General features: G+C 42.3%; 1 protein-coding gene and 1 long non-coding RNA gene across 5 annotated transcripts; one reads left to right on the forward strand and one right to left on the reverse strand.

The window, feature by feature from the left end:
• The first annotated feature begins 2694 nt into the window (after nucleotides 1-2694).
• ABCG2 (ATP binding cassette subfamily G member 2 (JR blood group)) lies at nucleotides 2695-24398 on the forward strand. 4 transcript variants are annotated; one of them, XM_064651810.1, is made up of 16 exons: nucleotides 2695-3253; nucleotides 8928-9140; nucleotides 10480-10539; nucleotides 11012-11126; nucleotides 12255-12407; nucleotides 12823-12980; nucleotides 13360-13511; nucleotides 13955-14059; nucleotides 15501-15748; nucleotides 18162-18244; nucleotides 19246-19335; nucleotides 19917-20041; nucleotides 21190-21344; nucleotides 22282-22371; nucleotides 23080-23177; nucleotides 23663-24398. In XM_064651810.1, the coding sequence occupies exons 2-16, from the start codon at nucleotides 8935-8937 to the stop codon at nucleotides 23811-23813; spliced, it is 1989 nt and encodes a 662-aa protein (XP_064507880.1). In that variant the 5' UTR covers nucleotides 2695-3253; nucleotides 8928-8934; the 3' UTR covers nucleotides 23814-24398. The 4 variants fall into 4 exon arrangements, with proteins under 4 accessions (XP_064507880.1, XP_064507878.1, XP_064507879.1 ...); XM_064651808.1 differs by having other exon boundaries at nucleotides 2696-3253; nucleotides 15498-15748; XM_064651809.1 differs by lacking the exon at nucleotides 2695-3253 and adding an exon at nucleotides 8484-8583 and having other exon boundaries at nucleotides 15498-15748.
• Nucleotides 3751-8418, reverse strand: LOC135412875 (uncharacterized). Its single transcript, XR_010430001.1, has 2 exons — nucleotides 8330-8418; nucleotides 3751-3894 (listed from the first exon to the last, which is right to left on the reverse strand). It is a non-coding gene; the product is annotated as an uncharacterized LOC135412875 (long non-coding RNA).
• Nucleotides 24399-25087: the final 689 nt, after the last annotated feature.

Here is a 25087-nt window from a genome sequence, read left to right on the forward strand (position 1 = left end):
TTTAATCAGTTACTAACAAGTAATTTTGTGATACACCATAGGTTAGTCTGAAGATAGATGAGGAAAAATTTATGAACACTTGTCATGCATTCTTGTCTTGTCTGACAAATATGCACCTGGGGCAAGCATGGCCTTGGAGACAGTAAGATAGAAAATAATTTGTTAGAGTAGAATTTATTACTGACTTTTGCACTCACTTCTGAGGGCACAGGTTTCGAGCCCTGCAGCAGGACATGAACACTGGGTTCACCTGATCCCCCTGGGAACCCTCTAGTAGCAAAGCTGATGAGATGCCAAAGTTTGCACTGTCTCTCTCCAATGAAATCTGTAGTCTTATCACGGAGGAGTCATGTTCCTATACTGCATCTCCTTTATTACTAATTTGAACCTAGATAGCCCTGTATTATCTTTACACAAGATCATTCAACTATCAGCAGGTAGCAGGGTTGATAACACAGTCTCTTCAGCCTCACTAGTAAACATGTCTAAGAGTGAAAACTTCCCAGTGAAATTAAATAAGTCCTGGCCACCTCCCACAACTGCAGAAAGAAATGCTGAATTCCTGTCACTCACTGTTTCAGACTCCAATGCAAGCATTAGCTGGGGCTTTCCTTCAGACAGTCTACTCTGTGTCTGAAGACAAGAACAACTGTGAATTGACTCACTCAGAAGTGACCTCAAGGATACCCATGCCCACAATTAAAAAAAATCCCAAATCATGTTTGCTTTTAACTGTAGAGCAAATATCTGTGCGAACAAAGCAACTATAGTTTTTCATCTCCTTTTTTGTTGTTGTTTGTTTTGTTTAAGCATGAGTGCCAGTAATGCTGAGAGCAACAGTTGCCTCTCACTGCATCCTGTGCAAATGCTTTGTTTTTTTCTGACTCAGAGAATCACAGAATATCCTGAGTTGGAAGGGACCCATAAGGATCATTGAAGTCCAGCTCCTGGCCTTGCACAGGACAACCCCAAGAATCACACCCATGTACCTGAGAGCATCGTCCAAACAATTCTTGAACTCTGTCAGTCTTGGTGTTGTGACCACTTCCCTGGGGACCCTGTTCCAGTGCCCAACCACCCTCTGGGTGAAGAATCATTTCCTAATATCCAACCTAAAGTTCCCTTGACATAGCTTCATATACCCTTTCCTTGAGTCCTGTCACTTGTCACAAAAGAGGAGAGATTGGTGCCTCTCCCTCTTCTTCCACTCGTGAGGAACTGGCAGACCCTGATGAGGTCTCCCCTCAGTCTTCTCTTCTCCAGGCTGAACAGACCAAGTGCCCTCAGCCATTCCTCATACGGCTTCTCCTCTAAGCCCTTCACCATCCTTGTTGCCTTCCTTTGGACACTCTTTAATGGCTTAATATCTTTCCTATATTGTGGCACCCAAAACTGGCACAATGTTTGAGATGAGGTCACCCCAGTGCAGAGCAGAGCGGGACAATCCCCTCCCTCGACCGGCTGGCGATGCTTTGCCTGATGCCCCCCAGGACACGGTTGGCCCTCCTGGCTGCCAGGGCACTGCTGACTGATATCCAACTTGGCCTTAAACAGAACCCCCAGAGCCCTTTCCACATTGCTGCTCTCCAGCCTCTCGCTCCCAGTCTGTCTGCACATCCAGGGTTGCCCTGTCCAAGGTGCAGAATCCGGCACTTGTCTTTGTTAAACTTCAGGCAGTTTCTGATTGCACAGCCCTCTGATTTATCAAGGTGTCTCTGCAGGGCCTCTCTGCGTTTGAAGCAGTCAACAGCTCCTCTCAATTTAGTATTGTTGGCAAACTTAGTATACCTTTCAGTCCTGCTCCAAGTTGCCTGGGAATAGCCCAAATCTGATACTATGAATGGTCTGCTGAGGTTTCCGGGCCAGGCTGTAGTTATGCTCCCTGAATGAGATAATAATGTTTCTGCATCTGTTTGGTCACATGTGCACCTTCTCAAATGCTACTGGGACTATGCAATGGTCTTCACTAGCTGCTGGCATGCTTATAAGTCTTATGCAAGTCTTGAGTACAGGGTTAATTATTATTAAATTATTGACAAAGGAAAGATCCTGGGAGCATGATTCCTGACCAATGAAATGCTTACCTATCCAAGGCTTCAGCCAGCTAAATATGTTCTGTCCAGGATAGCTTTTACACGCTGCCTTGGTGTTCACTAAATAGTGATGAGTATCACTAGGAAAAAGAGAGCATAAAAGTAATGATTTTAACTGGAAACCATCTGTAACTTGTACTCTTCTGCATTGTCTGCCAAGAAGAATGATTGTGACTGCATGAGCTCATGCTCCTGTCAAAGCACTGGCAGCCCTTGTGTGGGATGGTACCTGGGACACTGGCCAACTGCACGGAAGGAATTCCTTCAGCATCCCCCAGAGCCTGGACAACCTCATCTTTGGGGTTATTGGGCTGAGAAGCTACCACTGTCCTGGAAAGCAAAACTGTGTCAGGGACCACATGGGAGAAGTGGTGTGTCCGTCACTGATACTGCTCCAAATGTTAGCACAGCTCCTGGAAAGCTGTGGCCTGCGCTGCCCAGTAGCCTCACCTGGGGACCAGTGCCCCTACCTTGTATAACAGAGGTTGCCTCAGCTTTGGTTCCTTCCACAATGACATCAATGGCACGCACACATACCCTGTGAAAACCCCGCTCTGATGGGCTCAGAAAAGCCTTTGCACTATTGCAAGCATTTGGAACTGAAGGAAAACACAGTATCCATCCACAGGACAGTGGGGGAGAAGGCTTCGCAGCCAGCTGAGCCTTTTCCGACATTCCGCGCTGGCATTCATCCCACCCTTGCAGCTCTGCCAGCCCCGGCCACCGCTGCAAGCCTCGGGCAGGTGGAGATGCTTTACTTCATTCAAATGTCAACGCTACCGACACAGCTGGGTTGGGCCAGCTCCCGGCGAAGTGCTGTGCTGCAGCTTACGACTTGTTCAGCTAAAAGAAGGAAAGGTGAAATTGAGGCTCGTCCTTGGCCCTGCCCTCTTGACAAAGCCCTCTGGCTTCCCCAGCGTGCAGGGAGAGGGTGGAGACTCCCTGGGGTGACGGAGCGCGGGGATCCCAGCTCACAGCTCCCAGCTGTTCTGCAGCAGATGTGATGACACGGGTGGGACTGCCCTGCTGTGCAAGCTGAGCAAGCCGTCGGGGCTGCGCTCCTACACACCACGCTCGTCTCTTCCCTGGATCCTGTGTCCCTTCCACCGCTTCTGCAGCCTCCTCAGCAGCCCTGCAGCACTGACCCAGACCTGCTGCTGGTAAGTGAGTCCGTAGCAGCAGTTCAGCCCTTTTATTGAGATAGATTTAGTTCGGTGTAGTGGTTTGCTTCCTCGCCCACAAATTGCTTACGCTGCTATCGCTATGGAATTATATTCAGCAGCTGTTTTCCTCCAACAGCCAAGGAAAACACAGTGAAACGCTCACCTACCTTCTCCCAGCGTTTCAGGGGATTTTAATTGAGAAGGGAAGAAATCAATGAAAGTATGTTTTATAGATGGGGGGGTGGGGGGTGGAAAGCTCCAAGGCTTAAACTAAAACCAGGAAAAAGGTGAAAAGTTAGAATATTTTGCAAGAACTGCCATACTCGGGGTCCCCTCATGCATATTAACGCGCTGCCGACAGCGCGCCTGCAAATGTCTGCACGCACAGCGCGCTGCTTGCTCGGTCCCCAGTGAACACACAGGGCTCTTTTCATGGAAGGTAGGTTACAAATCCCTAGTAAGTCGGTTGGCAATTAACTTACAGATTGCCTGAATCGCATTATCCTTATTTACTCAAATGGTTTTAATTTCCTACGCGTGTTCCTGAGAAAGAGGACTTCTGTGGTCCTGGGCTGGCTGTACTAGGCTGTGCTGCCCTCTTTGCATCCCCACATCCATTCTCTGGCCAGTCTACGCCGCTGTAAACGCATGCAATTAAAGAGGAAAAAAAGGTATAATTACAACTTCTGTGAATTTATATGTATCCAAAGTCCAAAATGCAAATACTGTAGTGTTTTAGCTTGCAGGGTGCAAAACTAAACTTTGTACCCGTTAAAAATGAGAGAAATAATAGCATACTTAAATGTTCATCTGGCATCTCTGGCATGTTCAGGTATCCAGAAAAAAGGAAAAGGGACTATTTTTAAAAAGGGTTTGAGGCAGCTTTAGAAGACTCTGCTGAAAGGTGCTTGTGTCTCTAAAACTCTTCCTCTAAGTAATTTCAATGCTTATTCTCTATAGAGATAAAATACTTTGAATAACTGCCTGCATTTTAAAAAATGCACTTCTGAATTTTGCTATTCATAATTTTAGTACCCCTCCTACAGTATTGTTTTTTAGAATTGTTTTTTTTTCTATTTGTACTGCAAATCACTCCCGTGCCAAAAGCTTTGCAGGCAGACTGGCAGGAATGAATGTTACTTGGCTTTTTATATAGACAATATATCTTAAGGCATACAAATAGGTTTACTGGAATTGTTTGAAAGACTCCAGGTATGGTATTGTTGTGGTTTAAGTGAGTTTAAGTCAATGGAACTTTCTAGTACATTTTGTAATTAGTCGATGTTTTTGTTTAGTGTCCCCTGTGTATGTAGGAAAAATGAGACTGTACTTTACAAGTCTCAGAAGAACACACAGGAAAGTGACTGTACTGAGAGTTTCGTTTTCTGTGCATGAAAACAATGGGTAAAGAGATTTTGTGGTAATTTTAAATAAAGTAGTTTCATTTTGCCATTAATAAAAGGTTAAATCCCTTGATCCCGTGCTTTGTCTCCTGACAAAATTTTCTGAGACTAAATATCTCTGAAGAAAAGTATTTTCTATTAGGTTGAACTGAAATTATGTTGAAATCAGTAGCAAATATGAAAATATTTTAGAACTATACAGCAAAAGAAATTAAATTTGTAAAATTCCCAGAGTTCATAAATTTTTTATTTTGCTGATGAAAAAATCCGTTATACCCAGGGTTGATATGATAAGGATATGAAACATATCATATTAACAAATATTTCTGAATACAGCAGGCAGTACATATTGTCATTGAATCTACTGCTCATTTCTGATCCAAAGTAAATATTTGCAAGCCATTGGCAATGAAATCTAGGAAACTTCATTCAGAGAATTTTAGTTTGCATAGAAATTGATTTGATTAACAGTCATCATGATTGTTTCTTTTTTCTGCACATCTTGTGACTAAAATATTTAATGACTGCATGTCATACTAAACACAATGCATTATTTTTTTAAACAATTAAAAATTGCAATATTTAAAAAATTCTATTCCTAAGGAGCAATTGCAAACAGCTGACAATTATATTAGCTGTAAAGGGGCATGCCCCTGTATTCTTTTGGTGAAGTTTATTGCTAGATTAGAAATGGAAAGGTTGGTTTTTAAAATACCAAACTGGTTATGTCACTGCAACTCCTCACTCCACAGAGAAAAACAGGTCTCCAAAAAATAAAAGCAAATCAAATGCCTAATTTTAGCACATGGGCATCATTTCTGCTGTTAGCACTTCATCTTCTTCGAGTACACTGTTGAGATCCAAATCACCACTCAGAGGTTTCCACAAATCACCCAGGCAAAGCCACAGCTGATCCGATTGCGTGTTGGTCACAGTCGGGCTCGGAGGGAGAAGCTGAGTTAGGGGGCTTCCCCAGGCCCCTTCCCACCAGCATGTCTAGAGCCCTCTCACTCTCCCATCCCCAGGAGCTGCTGTGATGGAGACCTTGCAATGGTTATGCACCTTTGAGAAGAGAGCAGCTGACACAGGTTTCACTCAGCATAAGTAACCACTCAAGCTTTCAGAGAATGAATATTCTGCAATTTCTTTCTGCAGTAAATTCTAGAAGCTCTGGAAGTGTAAAATGCTATTTTCAGTATTAACCTAACATCTGAAATAGATTTGGTTTACTTTGATAAATCTACCTCCCAGGTGTTCCCCTTACAGCACCCCACCCTGTCCCTCCAAGTAGCACAAGCACACTGCAGACACAAAGGGCTGTGCCAATTTACACCAGAGGTCCAGCAAGACCTGAATCCAGTCTCTTCTCTGAGCTACCAGTAGCCAATGGCTTCCCAAGGGACAACAGCAAAACACACAGTTTGACAGATTTAGGCAATCAGTGGGCTTGGGCCTTCCTCAACTGGAAGTTTCCCGCCAACAGTTTTATTAAATAGCCATTGAGGCTATGGACAGGTCTAAATAGCCATTGAGGCTATAGCCTGTCTGCTATGGACAAGTGTGATTCTTCTCACAGGTATTTTATTTATATAGCTTCGCACACATCTTTGCAAGGATGTGTACAATCTCATCATAACTTGATTGGTAAGTTAAATTTGACTTTGACATACTCTCTGTTCTTAAGAATGACACTGTGAAAGTAGTGTGATCGTGTAATAATGAGGACAGTTTCTGATTCTGTGCTTGCTGTCTACCTGTCTAGTTCAGTCTGGATGATTGAATCTGTTTAATTCTTAAAAGAAAAGTTTGTTTTCTAAAAAGCATTTCTGAAATTTCAGTGCAGATGCTGAGCTAGGCTTTTGTACTGGTCTTCAGAAAAAAACTCAACAAAAACAAATGAAACAAAGAAGAATTTAACTATTCTATTGATAATGCTTGAAGTCAGACTCCACCTTACTTTTCCCCGTTTGTTCATAATATTACATGAGTAAAGCTGAGAAAAAAATGTGATCAACATACTGATCTAGATACCTTATGGATACAGTGATATATCAAGGTCAGAGTCACACTGTTTTCTGAAGAATTCTCCACTCTCATTGTGCTGCCTGGTTATCCAGCAGTCTAAGGGACTTTGTAATATCTACCTGTGTTATTGTCTCTGAGGTTGTCACCTTGCTTAGCAAACATCTGCTCAGCACGTGGTGAGCCTTTAAGTGAAAAGTTTCCACTGCAGTTCTGAACACACATCTCTAAGTTACCTTAGAAAGCATCTAAGTTACCTTAGAAAGCATCCTTTCAAATGGCAATGATCGATGTCCAGCCAGATTAGCCCAGAAACTGCTCTATAAATAGCCTTATGAAATTAGCTGCCCTCCTGCAGGTAGGTGAGTCTTCTCTGGCACAAGTAGAGTGCAGGCAGTAAAAGGCCTCTCGACTTCAATTGTTGCACATTTAATTGATGTTCAATTTACTCAAAATCCATTTTAGCTTATATTAAAGCTAGTCCCATTATAATAATAATTGGAACACAGTTTCTTTGCACTGGGCCAAGATGACTGGTTACTAAAACATTAAGACCAACACAAGAAGACTGTGGCTTTCTCAGAAGAGGCAAGCTTGGGCTAAATTTGGGGTAGCATCACTGAGAGACAGATGAACCAGCCTTTACATGCAGATAGGCCTCCTGCTGAATGTAGGGCTTCCAGTGGGTTCTCTGTGTTGATAGCTACAAAGGAGAGTTGAGCTGAGTTCAGCTGTCTGCCAAGCAACCTTAGCAAACTGACAAGATAAGGGCTTGGTTTGTTATGTGACCGTATGTCTCTGTTAGATTAAACAGCTTTTTTTTTTTTTTATTAACTGCTCTCAAATTCATTCAGCATGTCTGAAATGTCTCATGATTTGCCTTCTTTCTTGCTGTAAGCACTGTAACCATGCTGAGGTACAGGACTGATCATTCCAGAGCTCCTAGCTGCTCATCTACCCTCTCAATTCCCACTAACTAGTGCATTACTAACATTTCTTATAGTGGCAATTAAAGTAATTAGACTCTGATGAGTCAACATGATATATCAAGAGAGGCCAGATCCTACCTCTCACCTGAATGACGCTGTGCTACTTAGGAAAAACAAAGGGGACAAAGGTCCTCATGCACGGGGACAGCCAGAGATGCCCCATGGTGCACATGGATGGCTCACAGGCAGGAGTCTGGCTGATAAGGGAGGTGAGATAACTTTAATTATCCCACACCTACTTTCTAGATTTTGTGTGGAAATCAAATCCAAGGAAGATAATTACTTGTAATCACTTGGCAGCAGCGTCAGCTCCGATGTTCCTATAGCCTTGGCAAAATTATTTTGATTAAAAAAATAATGCACCAATTTTTAGATTTTGTTAACATTGCACTGGAGCACTAGAGGTGGGAAGTATGTCTTTACTTTCAGACTATCCCTTTTAAAGAGTACCTAATGGACTGACTTTAAGCACATTCAAAAAGAGGAGGGGCAGAAGACCAGGTCCTTTTGGACCTCAGTAATTTTGAGCAGATCTTTTGGTGAGTCACCTGTTGTACCTGTGGTTTCCAACAAGGGTGCAGTTTAAGTACAGGCCTTTCTGCCAGGGGCAGCCCTCCAGAAAGGGCATAATGTTGTGCTAGTGCCACTGTGAGACGTACCTACTTCCTCATATCTGGAGAAGAGACACAGCTGGTGCCTGTGGCCAGGTGCTGTCGCAGGGAGGGTGTTGTAGGGGGAGGCCTCTGTGAGAAAGAACATGGGGTTGCCCTTTGCCAGACACGGCCACCTCCAGCTGGTGCCAGCGGACCCACTGCTGGCAAAGCTGAGCACGTCATTGATGCTGGAAAATACAAGAGAAACAGCTGTACAGACACCAAGGACAGGGAGGAAGGAGTGGGAGAGGGTGGTCCAGGTGCCTGAACAGACATTCACCTGAGAGGGCAGGTGGGTGGGCATCTGGTGGCCTGGCAAGGTCAAGCCACCACAACAGGCCGTCAGGGTGGAGGGAGACTGTTCTACCTCCCTAACACCGCATGAGGTGTGAAGCAATAGGGCAGACCCAGCTCCTCATCAGCTCCATGTCATATCAAGGTCTGACCCCACAGGACCCAAACTGTTATCCAAAAGAGAGAGATTTACATGGGTAGATCTCTCACTGAACCTACATAGGTTCAGTGTCGAACAGTGGACCCAAAAGACGTATCTTTCCTCTCCATACCTAATCAAATCTTACCCTACCTGTTTTTCCATTTCCAGAGGAAGGATGGCAGAAGACCAGCCGCACCTGTGCATTCAGATGTCAGACTCAAATACAAATGGCATCCCCAGCAGAAGGCCGTCCTCGCCAGACTTAGCTGGCAGGGCAGGGAGCGTGCTCACTTTCCACAACATCTGCTACCGTGTGAAGATGAAGACTGGGTTCCTGTGCTGTAAAAAAACAGCCACTAAAGAAGTTTTGAGAGATGTCAAGTATGTATTTAAATATCTCTTTAGAGTACGTGTATTTTTTTTTTCTGTCTGGACAGCTGAATCCACTCACATCACTGAGCCATTAAGCACAATATACAATATTTGACCAAGATTTAGAAAAATTATATGTTCGTGTTTGCTATCAGCTGTGCTTAAGCTTCCTGCTAGGCTCCAGTGGTCCTCAGTCTCTAGTGCTGAGCCTGTACATCAGAAAGCTCATGCTGCTGGACATCATTTCCCTGGGCCCTAGGGGTACAGCCCTCCTGGCTGCTATCGGCACAGGGCCACACCAGCCAGCTCTGATCATTCTGCAGTACTTGGCAGTTCTCCCACTGGGCTGTAGTGTTTAACTGAGATACCAACAGCCTGTCCTTGATGGTTGTGTCTCTCACCCTAAGGTGGCCTTTGGAAAGGTTAATCTTGGGAAGTTTACTTATAATGTGTAAGACAGTAATATAAGCAAGGGTTATGTTAATTTTAAAGAGATGCATAGTTTTCTGGGTTTTTGGTGTTTTTTTTGTTGGGTTGTTTGTTTTTTTTCCCCCAACATTGAGCACTACTGTAGTAAAGGAATCGTGTCATTATGGCCTTTGTTCAATAATCGATGCATAAAGTTTGCCCGTTCACAGTTCAGTAGTTAAACTAAGTGGCAAGTGCTTATACAATATGCCATTCCAAGTCACCTGTGACTTTCAGCTCCCTAACTTCAATTTCTATCGTAAATATTCACCCTTTTGTGTAGCTCTGTCTGTTCTGCTCTTTGTCTGTGCAATTTCCACACCTTCCAAACATGAGCTCTTAAAGTCTTTCCTAACTTCCTCAAGAGCCATATGTTGTGGTAACTCAGTTGACTGACATTGGTCACTTGGAACATTTTCTATCTGGCTTTTGAGTTTCATGTGGCTTAATGTCAGATACAGAGAAACTGTCAACTGCAGTTTAAGTAAAGACAAATCCCTAGTATGTTCTGCCTACAGGGACCATTATTCTCTCTGTTAAAGAGAATAATACCTTTAGAACTGAATATGGTTAAAGCAAGTGTGTGCTTCACTTGCGGAGATCCATGGGGTAAAAATATATGAACAGGTTTTTTTACATTTTACTCATGTTTCTGTATTGTCTTCATTATATGAAGACTAGTTCTTCTTGAATTAGGAATAAACATTAAAGTGGAGTTTGACTGATCATAAATCTTGATAGTGATCAGGCAGCTTCATTAATTCCAAAATTAATGGGATGCAGAAGGTAGTTGTACAGATAAGTTACACAGCCTACCAGTTGAAACAGTAAAAGAGATAAATGCACTCTATTTATTTTGTAAATCTGTTTTGCCTTACAGTGGCATCATGAGACCTGGACTGAATGCAATTTTGGGACCCACTGGCAGTGGTAAATCTTCGTAAGTGCCCCCTTTGTCCTACACAGAGATTATACCAAAGAGAAAACGAAACTGCACATATTTAGCAGTAATGGACAATACTTTCAGAGAAAGATTGTGCTTTTATTTTAGGTCTGTGCAAATCTCACCTGTTTCTGAGAAATACTTGAATTCAAAAAAGACAGTCAGGTTATATGACAAAGATGAAATTCAGCTTTAGTCCAGACTTTGCCGATAACACGATCTTTATGCATCATTCTAAGCAAAGCTCAATTTCTTGAAAAAATGGACATAAAATTGCACAGATCTCATTTCCTTAGGAAACCAGGACAAAAGAAACTCAGTCCTTCAAAGTTGCTGGGGATTTTCTAAATTGCAAATGTTTAACATGGTATGCTTTCATGTAGCTGTTTGTTCCATGAACTGGGCTTGTGATTCAGAGATCTTTACCTCCTGCATGGTCATCTGACAAAGTAACTAACTTTTCCTCTAGGCTACTTGACATTTTGGCTGCAAGGAAGGATCCCCATGGGCTTTCTGGTGACATTTTGATCAATGGAGCTCCTCAGCCTGCCAACTTTAAATGTACCTCTGGGTATGTAGTACAGGTAGGCAATTTTTATCACTGTATGGATTCTATTGTAAAAAGTTGCTGCTGTGTTCCAAGTACTTTGCTGTGATCCAAGAAGCAGGGCTGTTGCTGTAGCAACTCTCTACACATCTACCCTTGCTGGGAAAAATACTGTGCTTTGTATTTGAGTTGCTTTACAGCTTATGGGAGCAGATGCTTTGGATCTGGATCCCTTCTTGTTCTCCATTTGGGGGAACAGCTGTAGGCCATCAGTATGCATGGACTATTTTCCAAGTATGATGTTTTCTGGTAATATGCACCTGGCACCTCCACTTGCCCAGTGACAATGTCACTAACTCCCGTTCTGAGAAAACCTTTGTTCTGCCAGGGTGGGCTGGGAAGATGGACAAAAGAAGGAAAACCACATGCCTCTTTTCATTTCTTTCCCCTCCCCACTCCTCGTGCTCAGCAGCAGGCTTGCAAATCTATCAAGGCCTGAAGAGGTGTGTCTATGAAAATTGTAAAAGCATGGTCAGCATGTTACAGAAAGGGGGTATCTCAAAACAACATCACTCTGAACTCCCAAATCTAACAGATTCCCTTTGCAAGAGACAAGCAGATAATATCTAAAAAACCTACCTTCCTTCCTCCTTTGCTGAAACAAGTTTGGAACACCTTCACCCTTCATCTTCACCCACATGGACACAACCTCTGTTTTATTTCCTTCTTTTCTCCCTGCTCCCCTGGTAGGCTGGGGCTACCTTAACAAACACACTCTGATAATGACCTGAGATGTAGCTGCTCCTTAGGTCCCTTCAGCCCTTCAGTCTCTCCCTCAACACCTCCAAAAAACTGCATAAGGTAAGAAGACAAAAGGGATAGTTTTTAATTACTTTGCTATTTATGGATTTTGATATCATGCATGATGAAGGATGTTCCTATATTACGTTGCTTTATGAATTGAGTCAAATACAATTATGTGCATGGAATCAACACTGCTATGACACAGGCATTGAAGATGCACCTTATCACATGCTCTGGCCATTACTACTGTCCCTCTGCATGCAAGAACAGCACAAAACATAGATAAATGCAGTTCTCGGAGGAACAAATAGAAATTTCTAAGCAACCTCCAAGTATCTTCTTTTTTTTTTTTTTAATGAAGGATGATGTGGTGATGGGAACCCTGAGTGTAAGAGAAAATCTGACATTCTCAGCAGCACTTCGCTTGCCAAAGTCAGTAAAGGAACAGGAAAAAAAAGAACGAGTGAATCAGATCATCAAGGAACTGGGTTTGAGCAAAGTGGCAGATTCCAAGGTAAGGCATGTAAATATGGTGCTTAAACCATGAGTAAATATTAAGTGATTTATTTAATGAGCCAAATGGCTCAACATGGCAGATTAAAAAAAGGCTAATTTCAAAATCTGTTTCAGTAATACAATAATTAATAACATTTTTCTATGGGGATCTGTACAGACTGCACTGATGCTGCCCTGTGCTACTACATTGCAGGGAAAGGGAAAGGTAGTCTGTGTTTGGAGAAAAAGAAAACACCTCAAGTAGTACTAACATTAATAAATAGCCTATGTGTGAGATAACATTTACATCTATTCCAGAGAGTAGGGCCAAAATTTCTTACAACTCTTCCCAAATAGTGCTGTGTGGGTAGGATACTGTTCACTCAAGGATTTGTCATCAGGCCAAATGAGACAAGTTTCTTGTTTTGTGGCAGGTTGGCACCCAGTTCACTCGTGGGGTGTCCGGAGGAGAGCGGAAAAGGACCAATATTGGGATGGAGATCATCACGGATCCTGCCATCTTGTTTTTGGATGAGCCAACTACTGGACTTGATGCCAGCACTGCTAATGCTGTTCTACTGCTACTGAAAAGGTGATGGCCTTGGAAACAGCTTCCTGTTTTCAACACTCCTCTCTGCTACACTTGAGTTGTATTTTACTTAAATTACAGTTAGAATGAGGAAATAGGGAAATCACACATGTAATTGTTTACCAGCGAGCCAAGTCTGCAAAGGGGGTAGGAAAAAGTCTGTCTGAATTCTCTCTCTCCAAAGTAAGAATTCTTTTCTCATACGGACACTATGAATATGATTTGAATATTTTCTTTCTCTTTTTTTTTTCCCTTCTTCCTCCCCTCTCTGGCATGACAGGTTAATCAAACTTCACCAAGGCTTAACTGAACTTTTGAATTCTTTTATCTAAAGGCTGAATTGACTTGTAAAGCTAACACCCGTGTTGTTCTTCACATTCAGGATGTCAAAACAAGGAAAAACGATAATCTTCTCCATCCACCAGCCTCGGTACTCCATATTCCGACTGTTCGACAACTTGACGCTGCTGGCTGCAGGGAGAGTGCTGTACCATGGGCCAGCCCAGCATGCCATTGGGTACTTCCAGTCCCTTGGTGAGCACAACTTTTGCAGCAACACCCTTAGTGTGCACTAACTTGAATAAAATGCCAGTAGCTGTGGGTCAGAGTTGGCCACAGCATGTATTAGCAAGCCCAGGGTTTTAATAGGCTAAGCATTTCTCTGGGAGTTTCTCCTCTTAACCCACATGTAGGTTTGGATGATAGGGCTGACCTCTAATGAACTGTTCCTGGGTGCATCTTAACTAGACAAAGCCCACGCTAGGGCTGGGAAGGCACATTGCCAGCTGTCACCTTGCTTTTACTGATGGAGCTGCCTGGCAGTGCCATTCATCCCTTGGGAAAGCACAGACCTTTTGAATCCTGCCCTGCCCATGGTACAGTGGGCAGTTCAGTGGGCACAGCGTGTAGCTGTGTTCTTGACAGCCTTTGTCCAGTCACACAACCATCACTCAGGGCTTGCACTGCTGTCACCACAGGCTACCAGTGTGAGCCGTTCAACAACCCTGCCGACTTTTTCCTGGACGTCATCAATGGAGACTCCACCGCTGTGGCAATGAACAAGACTGATGAGATTAACAAAGGTATGAAATGCAGAGCTGAGTCAAATTATCACAACATGTATTTTGCCAGGAGGTGTCCAACACAACATTCACAGGTGTCAACCAACCAATAACTTTGTTGTACAGTGTATGGCTGTTTGTATGCATAAGTGTCATGCACTGCTGATCCATGTTGCTTTAAAGGAAAAAACCCCACAAACATGCAATTCCTAAATCCTTTTTGTTTATGTGTGGAAAATAATTAGCACAACCTGCAATAAGTACCAAATTCACATGCAGCTCTACTATATAAAACATTCCTGCCTATGCAAGAATAGTTTGCCTCTCATAAATAGGTATTTAGTAATTTGTCACTGCTATCCATAAACTGACCTGCATGCTTTTGTGTCACATTCAAATAATGAGATGTTAAAGGTGCAAGAATATTTTCCTGTATTGAAATTATAATGTCTGGGAGTATAGGAAACTATTTTGGTAACTCTCAACACAGAGAAAGAGCTTTCATCTTCAAGGCAAACCAGCTGAAGTCCTGCAGAAGCAGAGATGATAAACCAGTTATGGACATAATTTGATGCAATTATGACTTATATTTTTTACCCAATGGAATGGTTAATCTGTTAGGAAATTACTGTTTTCCTTCCTCTGAGCCAGGTGGGAAGAGGGCATAGAGGTAGGGGACCAGTGTTCACTTGATGCTTCCCTGAAGTTGTGATAAGGCAGAAATTATCCCCAAACTAAAAAATCAGATCTTACCTATGTTAAGTAGCATGCTTTTTCATCTTTTTCTGCTGCCACTCATTAATAGCATACTCTCTTTTCCCAGGACTGAAAAGAGACATGAAGTTGTGAATATACTATGTACTCAAACACACAGTTTCACTATATCTTTACCAAAAAAGCAACTGGTTTACAAAATGCATTTTTCAGGATCTGAAAAATATTATACCTGGTAATAGATGTTGTTGGAAAAAGCACATTGGACTATAGTTGAGAAAAAATGGAGGTTCAGCTGAAATTTCTTCATGACTAAAGTAGACACATGCAGGATTACCTGGATTTAAAAGTCTGGAAAGTCTAGGGTTATCTCATCAGATCTGTGAAACAGATCATTTACAGAAACCTTGAGGGGTGAGAAGCGGGTGTTAAAGTCACTTTTTGATTAAAAGCTATATTGTTGTCATGTTGAAGCTTCATGGGCAGACAAGGGTTTACCTAGTGAGTCTGCTGTGAAGCTGCTGCCTGTGGTCAGGTTGCACAGACAAGCACAGAGGTTTGGTCTTACACAAACTCTTTTGAACTGCATGCTATGAGGGCAATGAATCACTGAAACTACATGTGCATATTAATTCTTCTGGTTCATTAGTAACTCTCCCATCCCAACAAAACTTCCCTGGCCTAACTCCTAAACAACCTTCCCATCCCTTACAGGCACGGTCATGTTTCTTTTTAATCTTTTCAGCAGAGAGCACTGAAGAACACACTGAATATGATAAAACCTTGGCTGAGCACTTAGCAGAAAAATACTCCAGCTCTACGTACTACCGAGAAACAAAAGCACAATTAGAGAATATTTCTTTGGGAAATAAAAAGAAAACCAAATCAGTTTTCCGACAAATCACATATGCCAATTCCTTCCTTCATCAGCTGAAATGGGTGTCCAGGCGCACGTTTAAAAATATGATACGAAACCCTCAAGCTTCCATAGCTCAGGTAACGCTATTTGTATCTGTTGTTTTGTGGTATATGTTGAATTTATTTGACTCCTGTATTATTAGATGAGTCACTGGGATAGTTTTGCCTCTTGATATTTTGACTGTAGAAAGCATCTGAAGAAAGTGTGTTCAAGGTCTGGGAATCTGATTCCCTAGAAGGTGTCCTCAATGCTCCCAAATGAGAAGCATGCAGGACTGTTCAGTAATTAATTTTGGACTACTGAAAGACTTTAGGAGGCAAGATCTTTTCCAGTAGGGTATTCTGCTGCTCCTGGCCAGGAGCACGTTATGTCCCAAGTAGTTTCTTGTATTTGCTCGTGAATATTCTTCAAACTTGACTCTAATTGTCCAGGCTTGGCACTGTGGGGTTTGGCCTCCAATCTTCTCCCCTGCCAGGAAAAGTTAACAGACTACACTAGCGTACCTAATTAACCTTCAGTACAAAATGAAGTGCTGGCAGTTGGCTCAAGCGCAAAAATATTTTCACAGTCTCGTAATGTGCGTGCTGTTTGGTCATTTGGCTGTCCATATTGGCAGTGATGTCTTCTGGATAAGATGTGATGAGGACCCACAATGTGGTCTAACACCCACCATGAAAGATAAGCATGTTCTACATGACTGGCCCTGTTAGTGCTGCTTTTTCAGGAGAATCAACACCAAAAGTGTTGACTTCTTCAAAGCTGTACATTGCCTTCAGAAATAAAGAATGTCTGGCTGCAGAATGACTAATCCTCAGGAATCCTGTAATTCATGGGCCAAACTGCAGTCACAGCAGCAGCAAAACTCACAATTCTCAGCAATTCTAGAGGAGACAACAGAAAAATTGGTCTGGATCCAGGGGTATAATGGCTTTTATAATGAGTGAAAAAATGGCCAGTGTGGAGGGGAAATGAGTCCAGAATCCCCAAGGTTAAAAGGCTTTGATATATGTGTGTGTGTCTGTATGTTGATACTATGGAGATCTTTAATAATTGCTTTGTAAAAGCTTGACCTTGTGACAAGAATTAGGCTCTCAAGGATCTCCTAATACCCCCAGGTTAATAGTCCTGACTTGTTTCTCACAATCTTTTCTATCTCCCCACCCTCATTAGGGATGGATTTGACCAGCATTCTTTTAGTGGTACACGGCCTGTTAAGCCTTTTTTTCATTAATCTGCTCCAAATTGGTCTTGAAATGATCCCTGCTTTCCACTGCAATTGGCTTAGGACCTGAATTATCCCTGACATTTGCTCCTTTCGGCAGGATCTTAGCGATAGGGTACCATGGATCAAGGGGTTTATGGTGTTAAGGCTCATGCATTGCTCGGGCTTAAAGATGACAGAACTGCCTGATACCATCAGTTTTCTTGTGATTTTTGTCATTTGCGTTTAGCGTTTTAAAAGTGTGATGCACACACTTCAGTCTTCATCCCTGAGCCAAGTGTTATCTTTGCTATTTAAATTGTGTTACAGACTGCAAATATCAGCACATCTACAGCCCAGTCATAGTATCTTGTTAAAAAAAGTCTCAAGAATAAGATGTGTGATAGAGCCTAGCAATTAGACATTGTGGGGCATGAAAATAAAATGTCATCCTCAGCCTGGCAGTCAGGAAAGACTGATTGCCCAGCTCAAAGTAGCCTTGAGATGGCTGCAGAGAAATCCCCACAGAAGCATTCCACTGCAGAGCTGTGGTCAGCCCTGGAACTGAAGTGACCCTTGCCACTGACAGCCGATGGGGAGTCACTTTCTGTCCAAAGGAGAATGAGTGGTGGAGATTATCAGTAAGAAAAGAGGAGAAATGTTGCAATCTAATTAATTAATTTAATCACACCATCTAAGAATGGCTGAAACAGTGCTTGGGGAAAGGAGTTTGGGTGAGGTCCAGTGATGCTGGGGATCCCTCCTTCTAACCTGCCCCACCAAGCCTCTGCTATCCTCATCCTCCCATTGCTAGTTTTAGCATCCTCCCACCATTCGTGGAGCAGATCCTCAAGATCTGGCCCCACAGGAGGTCACAGAAAAGCCATGATATCACTGCAGGATTGTGCCTCCTGCCAGTATCACCACGGCATAGTGAGCAGCAGCTGAAGCTTCCATACTGGCCCTCCTGTCTCACTGTCCCACTGCCTTGACCACATGAGGCAGCAGCAGCTGGCCACTGCCACGAGCAGGTGGCACTGGGGAGTTGCTGTATCTCAGACACCTCTCCGAGGATGTCATGGCTCGAGACTCACAGTACTGCAGAGCTGCAGGTTGCTAACACCCCATTGACCCCCTTCCCAGCTTGGGCAGCTTTTGTCCTTTCTGAAAATACTTCTTGTCAATCCGCACTCGCCCGCTACATATTTTAAAAAAAACCTACTGAAGTTTTGAAGCAATGAGAATGACACTTTTTCTCTTCTTTTCTTTTTTTTTTTTTTCCCATTTAGGTGTGTGTTACGGCTTTTCTGGGACTGGTTGTAGGTGCCCTTTTCTTTGGACTTAAAGAGGACTCCACTGGACTACAGAACAGGTTAGTCAGTTTGAGTAATGGATGTTCAAAAATTTGATTTCAAGCTCTACCTCTTTAAAGCAAATGCTTCCCTTCAAATCAGTAAGGCCAAGCCTGTGTTAGTGACTCCGAAGTGAGGATGTTCCTTGGTCCCTGCAGAACTGAGAGGGGGATGCAGCTCTGCCCTGCCATGCTGGAAGCTGGACAAGCAGTCTAAATGAAATGAGTGATGATGCTTCTGTAGGATGACACTTTTCAGTGCCAGTCAGGCTGCTAAAAATGCTGAAGAGCAGACATCATATTAAAAAGGTTTAATTCAGCATGGCGGCACTTCAACTTATTTTCTACAAAGATTTTTCCAAGATGAAAAGAACAAAGATTAAAATATGCAGACTTGGCTACATAAACCTAGGAAACGAAAGCTTTAATCTTGTGTCTATTTCTATATACACACACTTGAATTTACCAGCAGTAAGTCAGAAGGTACACCTAAAGCTAGATTTTCAAATTATTCTGGTCTATGTATCATTTTGACAGCTGTATATACATGACCTGACACATGATTTTGCAACTATGAAACCTCTAGGCTGTTAGTCCTGAAACACTACATATATGGCATTTACCTAAAAATGGCCCAGTTTCAAATTGGGTATGAAGTGCCTTAAATTTCAGTGGAAAAAGTGAAAACTACTTCTCACGTTGCTTACTCAGTACCTCACAGTTTGCAATCAGACAAATGTCTCACAATCTGAGAACTTTTAATGTGTCAGGAAATTATGTAAAAAAACTGCATCAGAGAACTTACTATTCTTGCATGCCAAAAGCAAATACTAACTGTACCATTGTAATTCAGGCTTGTTACAGACTCAGACTTGTAGCCAAGCTTTCTCCCGTGGAATTTGGGATGAGAGGTCACAGACTGCTAAACTTCAGGTGCTACAGTTGGATTTACATACCCAGGAGTAGAAACACTACATTTACATCACATTTTTAATAACAGCTTGCTGTTTTGCTTTTTGTAGAGTGGGTGCAATGTTCTTTCTGACCACCAACCAGTGTTTCAGCAGCATCTCAGCTATTGAACTCTTCGTTCAGGAAAAAAAGATATTTATGTAAGTAAAGCATACAAAAGGTTATCAGGCACTACTGTTATAAAGCAAGTTTGTCTGCTGTACTGTGGCTAATTGTCATTTATGTATACCAAGTGGAGAGTTTTCAATTTATTTCACTGATGGTGCTCATTGCAAATGTGCTCTTTTAACCTGTGAGTTGTCTGGAAATCCCCCAAACAGTAGCTGTGATCACAAATAGCTGAGTTTAAAATTACTGACAGAGTAGGGAAAAAAACCTCCCTGAATATTCAGTTTTGGTATTGATTAATAAGTTTGTGACTTTCTAGTGAGGGCAATAAATACTATTTAACTGGATTCTTTAAAGCTATGCATATTACACTGTACAAAAAATGAAAATTATTTAAACTTTACCCTTTCTGTTTTGATAGCACAATATGAATTTACTAAAAACCATATGCACAAGTATCCACGTTCAGTGTCTGGCTTACTGGACATTTGCATTACAGCCTAATTGTGAAAGATTTTTTTCCAGTTTGAGCTAGAATTCATTTGTCTAAATAACCATACTGATTTTTAATGATTTACATTTGTCATATGCTGTACATATCTCTGTGTTCCAGACATGAATATATCAGTGGGTACTACAGAACATCTGCGTATTTCATCGCAAAGCTAATGGCTGATTTAATACCCATAAGGACTCTACCAAGCATCATCTTCACCTGTATAGTTTACTTCATGTTAGGCAAGTATGGTCTCCTACGGTCACACTGCAACTCCCAACCCCCCCTCAATAAATTAACATGGAACATGTGTTTTATAGATGTGTATGTACACATACATATTTATGTAGGGTAAAGCACTGCATTGGCATGGCAGTAGTTACTGCCAGTTGCTTTTAGCACACCATGTGGTTTTCTACAGAAAAGAAACACTTTCAAAGATTTAAGCATTCAACACAGAATCTGTGACATCTCATGTCCCCTGTCCCTAGAAGGAAGCATGATGTGACCATTATTGCATAGGTTTTCTATTCCTTTTCATCTATGGCCATCTTAAACTTCTGTTGACTATTACAAGATACTTTTCCAACCCCTGCAAGAACACCTAAAAGAAAAATTTTTCATTTAAGATCTTAATATTGTGTGAATTAGTATCAAATTGTTATTTTTGGTGAGATGCCTTCTGGTTAGTGAGCAGACTTTGAAAGTTGCTGGCACCAGCTTTTACAACCCTAGAACAACACATTTGAATGTCATCCTCAAAATATGTCCACAGCAGACCATTTTCCTAGAGTAAGGTTTCAGATGATGACATCCTTTTGGGATGTCCCAAAAGCTTGAAAGTACAAGCAAGACTTAAAAATAATCACTTTGGTGCTTTGGTCTGAGATTTTTTCCCTAAGGAATAGGAAAAAAGGCTGCATCAGCAAGAGGCTCTAGGACTGTGAAACTGGAGTGAGATAGACCTTGCTACCAAATCCACAGTCACCATAAGTCTACTAGGTCCTTTAGGAGAGCTCTCTGCTGGAAACCAGGTGAAATGCTATACAACTGCTGCTCATGGAATTGCACTAGAAATTTCTTCTTAGATAGACAACTTGAAGCCACAGTGAAGCCATCACTTTGGATGTGTGGAGTACAATACTTTTAACTCCTACCCATTCTGCCATCTCTAGTGTTACTAGTTATTCCTCCCGTCCTCCACTGTCAGGGCATACACATGGGCTGTCACAAACACCATGGCAGGCTTGGGTCTTGGTGATGTAGCCCATGCTGTCAGACAAAGAGTAGTGTGTAGGCAGTACACACTACGGAATTCAGGATAGTGTTCAGCTTATGGTAGAGCTTTTGGCAGGATCATACTGAAACCCTTCTTGTTCTCATCTTTAAGGTTTGAAACCAACAGTAGAAGCCTTCTTTACAATGATGTTTACCCTTATGATGGTGTCCTACACAGCCACTTCTATGGCACTAGCCATTGCAGCAGGACAGAGCGTGCTCGCTGTAGCAAACCTACTCATGACTATCACATTTGTTTTTATGATTGTGAGTAGCATTATTCAGTTTTCTAGACTGAATCCTGAAATCCTAGAAATGCTGAAATGTAGAAATCCTACTAGCTCAGAGTTCAGCTGAATTCTGCAAAAAGACTCTTGGGGTCGAGCATGTTGCATATCCTGATTTGTCTTATTTGAGTATTCTGATGCTGTGGGGTTGAATATTCTGATTCGTCCTTTGAACAAAAAAGAACCGGGGGGGGGGGGAGGGGGGGGGGGGCGGCGCTGGGGGTTTGGGTGTGAGGGGGCGGGAGAGTGGCTCCTCCGCCCTCTTCGGTGTGGCTCTGCCAACCAGCAAACTGCCTTGAAAGGAGAAAAGCCACCTATAGCTACATTTTTTTCTTTCGCCCTTAGCTTTGCAAAAGACAAGTGTGTCTGGCTGAGAACATGACCTGCAGCCTCCTACTCTCTGAGACCACTACTCCAGCTGTGCTTCTCAGCTGCAGAGCCCACCACCGGGCATCAGAACCAGACAACACACAAACAGCTCCAGCTGGGAGACAGGCACCATAAACAATGAGGCAGTCCCGAACCCACAGACAACATTCACATTGCCTCAGACTCAGGGCACACAGGCAAAACCCGGTGCACACCTGAGGGGCAGCAGACAGTTCATGCAAGCCCATGTGAGACCCCCTGCCAGGAAGCAGAGGGTTTTAATGCACAGGGTAAAAGCATTCCCTGTTAACCTATTTCGGGAGAAGGACCTGGGGTTATGGCTCAAAGCTGGGTAACACAACTGATTCCTTCCCTCTCCCTTGTTCTTCCACTGGAACGTTTTTTTTTTCTTTAGAAAGGCTTTCCCACTCATTTATATCTGAAGAAGCAGAGTCAAGAGCTAGAGAAGAACACATGATAACAGCATGCAATTTGTAATTTGCTTTTTTTTGTCGTTGTTGTGGCTTTTTTGTAATTCTTGTCTCTAGCTTTTCTCTGGGTTACTGGTCAATCTCACAAGTGTCCTGCCCTGGCTCTCCTGGCTCAAATACTTCAGCATCCCTCGATATGGAATGACAGTAAGTGTTGTATTTTCCTGTGTGCAGATTTGGAAAAGGCTCGATAGAAAGGAGTATCTTTTGTGATAAAGAAAACTTCAAACTTTATGGTCTAATGAGCAAAAGGAAACTAATTAAGTACAGCAACCTTGGAACGTAGTGCAGGATCTTGAAACAAGAAAGGCTTCTCATCAACCAGCGCCCACTGCTGTCTAGAAGAGCTCATTTCTGTAACCTAGAAACACCTCAAATGAGGGAGCAACTGAACAACTACACCCAGTGCAATGCAGCTGGACAAAAACGATACAAAGTAAAGAACAATGTTATCACTATAAAAAAAGAAATTAAATTCTTCTCTTTTCCATCACTCTCTCTTTTCCATCTTGACAAAAACTTGTCAAGCTAAAGCTTTTTGCCTAATTTTTGAGAATATAGCTAGGGTGATGTTTTGCAGAGAAATTTGGGCTTTACTATGCCCCTGCAGAAATAGTCTAGCCGGGGGGAGGTGGTAAAGCCTTCTGTTGTGCATGCTTAACAGGGTCTGGGCTGCATACATTCCTTTCTTAAAAGAACCGTGCTGGTCACCTTAAAAAATAGAAATTTGGCCAACATAGTAGTGATACCATCACATTTTTAGAATAAATTTTAATTGCATTATATCTCATCTTGATAATGTATCATTCCTTTGCCTACTGATTTCTGTTGTCATTGTTTCCTTTATTTTAAAAGGCTTTAGAAATCAATGAATTGAAAGGTCTGAACTTCTGCGGCAGCATTAACACCACAGTTTTAAGCAGCAACAATAGCTATCCGCAAATGGACCAGATGTAAGTATTTTGATTCATTGAAATGAATCCCACCCTGAGTAACTTCAGAAGTCCTAAAATATTAGTCTGAGTATCAGAGATACACACTGATGACCAGCAGAATCTGTGAGTTTTTTAGAGAAAATGAAGTTTTGACTGGGTTTTTGCATTCTGCTTGCATAGAACACGCATTCTGCCTGTTGTCATATTTAGTATTTATAAGACTAGAAATATCTGACAGTATGCTTCTTCCCTTTTCTTCAAACTGCATTTACTGAAAGACATTCACGCACACTACAATTTTACAACCTCACAAAATCCATCTCAGCTTCCTATAGGAAGCTGGAGCTACAAGACAAACAAATTTACAAATAGAAAATAAAACAGTAACATAGCTGGTGTTCGCCTGACCTGCTATACACATTAAATCACACTGCAGCTTCTAGGGATCTTCCTAGGTGCTTCAAACTGACAAAGTTTATAAATGCATGTGTGTTTATCTGCAGGGTGTGTACTGGAGATTACTACCTGAAAAGTCAAGGCATCGATGCGAGTACCTGGGGCCTGTGGCAGAACCACCTGGCACTTGCCTGCATGTCACTAATATTCTTCACCATTGCGTACCTGAAACTGCACTTCATGAAGAAGTTCTCTTAAAACCAGAAGAAAAGATGCAATTTCCACTCTTCAGGAGTTTGATGAAACTGACTGTGCAACTGACTCCATTATTTTTTTAAGAGGCCTTCCTTTGTACTTTTATGATGACACAAGTCAATAATGTGAATGCCATCCTTGTATGTTATATTAAATACTTACTATTAATGTACTTTGCTGAAATATCTAGCAAGACTCAGTCCTCCCTGCCATAAAAAATCAACTATTGATTTCTTCAAGAGACTATTCAGTCTTTCTGCATCTTCTAGCTACACTAAAATTAACATTTAGTGGCTTAACCTGAAAAAAAAAAGGTTGCATACTTTAATTAGCACCTACATTCACTGGCAAGAAATCCAGTGCAAAATGATGCTTATCAGGACACCAGTGCAGTCTCAACTGCTTATGTGCTCCCAGTCTATGTGAGACAGCAACAAAATCCTCTCCAACCCTGTGCACATCTCATACCCTTTTCCATTTGGGAATCATTACTGCTCTGGAGCGTAGTTGATTGATGACATGAAGTCTTTCTTACCACACTGGAGTGGTAGAAGCACTGCTTTTTTAAATAAAGGTGACTGTGAATTTCCTTACTCTGCCAGTTCATATAATCCTTGTCCTGAAATTTGCATTTCTTCTGTGTAACTGCAAGTCATCTTCACTGTCCCATTATTGCTGCTATCATGAGCTCTTAGTCTTTTTTATAGTGACCAATTTCAAGTGCATGACTGAACAGGATGATACCACATTTTTAGAGGTCCACAGATTGCAGCAATCCTTTCCTGGCAGGCCAGCTTTTCCCTGGCCATGTGCAGCAGTGCTAGCTCATCTTTATTTGGAGGACTTTATATGCAGAGCTATGCATAGTAAATGTGTTAAAATGCATAAAGACAACTTTATAGCTCTTTCTTGAGCTGTTACTGGTAATCTTTGCCCTGGTTTGTGCAGGTCATACAAAACAAACTTACAGAACCTTATTGCTCTAAGAGACAATCATACAATATACTGAGTTGGAAGGGACTCAACAAGAATTATTGAGTCCAACTCCTGGCCTTGCACAGGACCATCCCTGAGAATCACACCATGGGCCCGACAGTGTCGTTCAAACACTTTTTGAACTGTGTCAGGCTTGGTGCTGTGACCATTTCCCTAGGGAGCCTGTTCCAGTGCCCAGCCACCCTCTGGGTGAAGAAACTTTTTCTAATATCTAACCTGAACCTCCCCTGACACAGACTCATGCTGTTCCCTCGGGTCCTGTCACTGGTCAGCAGAGAGAA

The sequence above is a fragment of the Pseudopipra pipra genome, chromosome 4 (assembly GCF_036250125.1).
Source record: "Pseudopipra pipra isolate bDixPip1 chromosome 4, bDixPip1.hap1, whole genome shotgun sequence".
Taxonomy (NCBI): domain Eukaryota; kingdom Metazoa; phylum Chordata; class Aves; order Passeriformes; family Pipridae; genus Pseudopipra; species Pseudopipra pipra.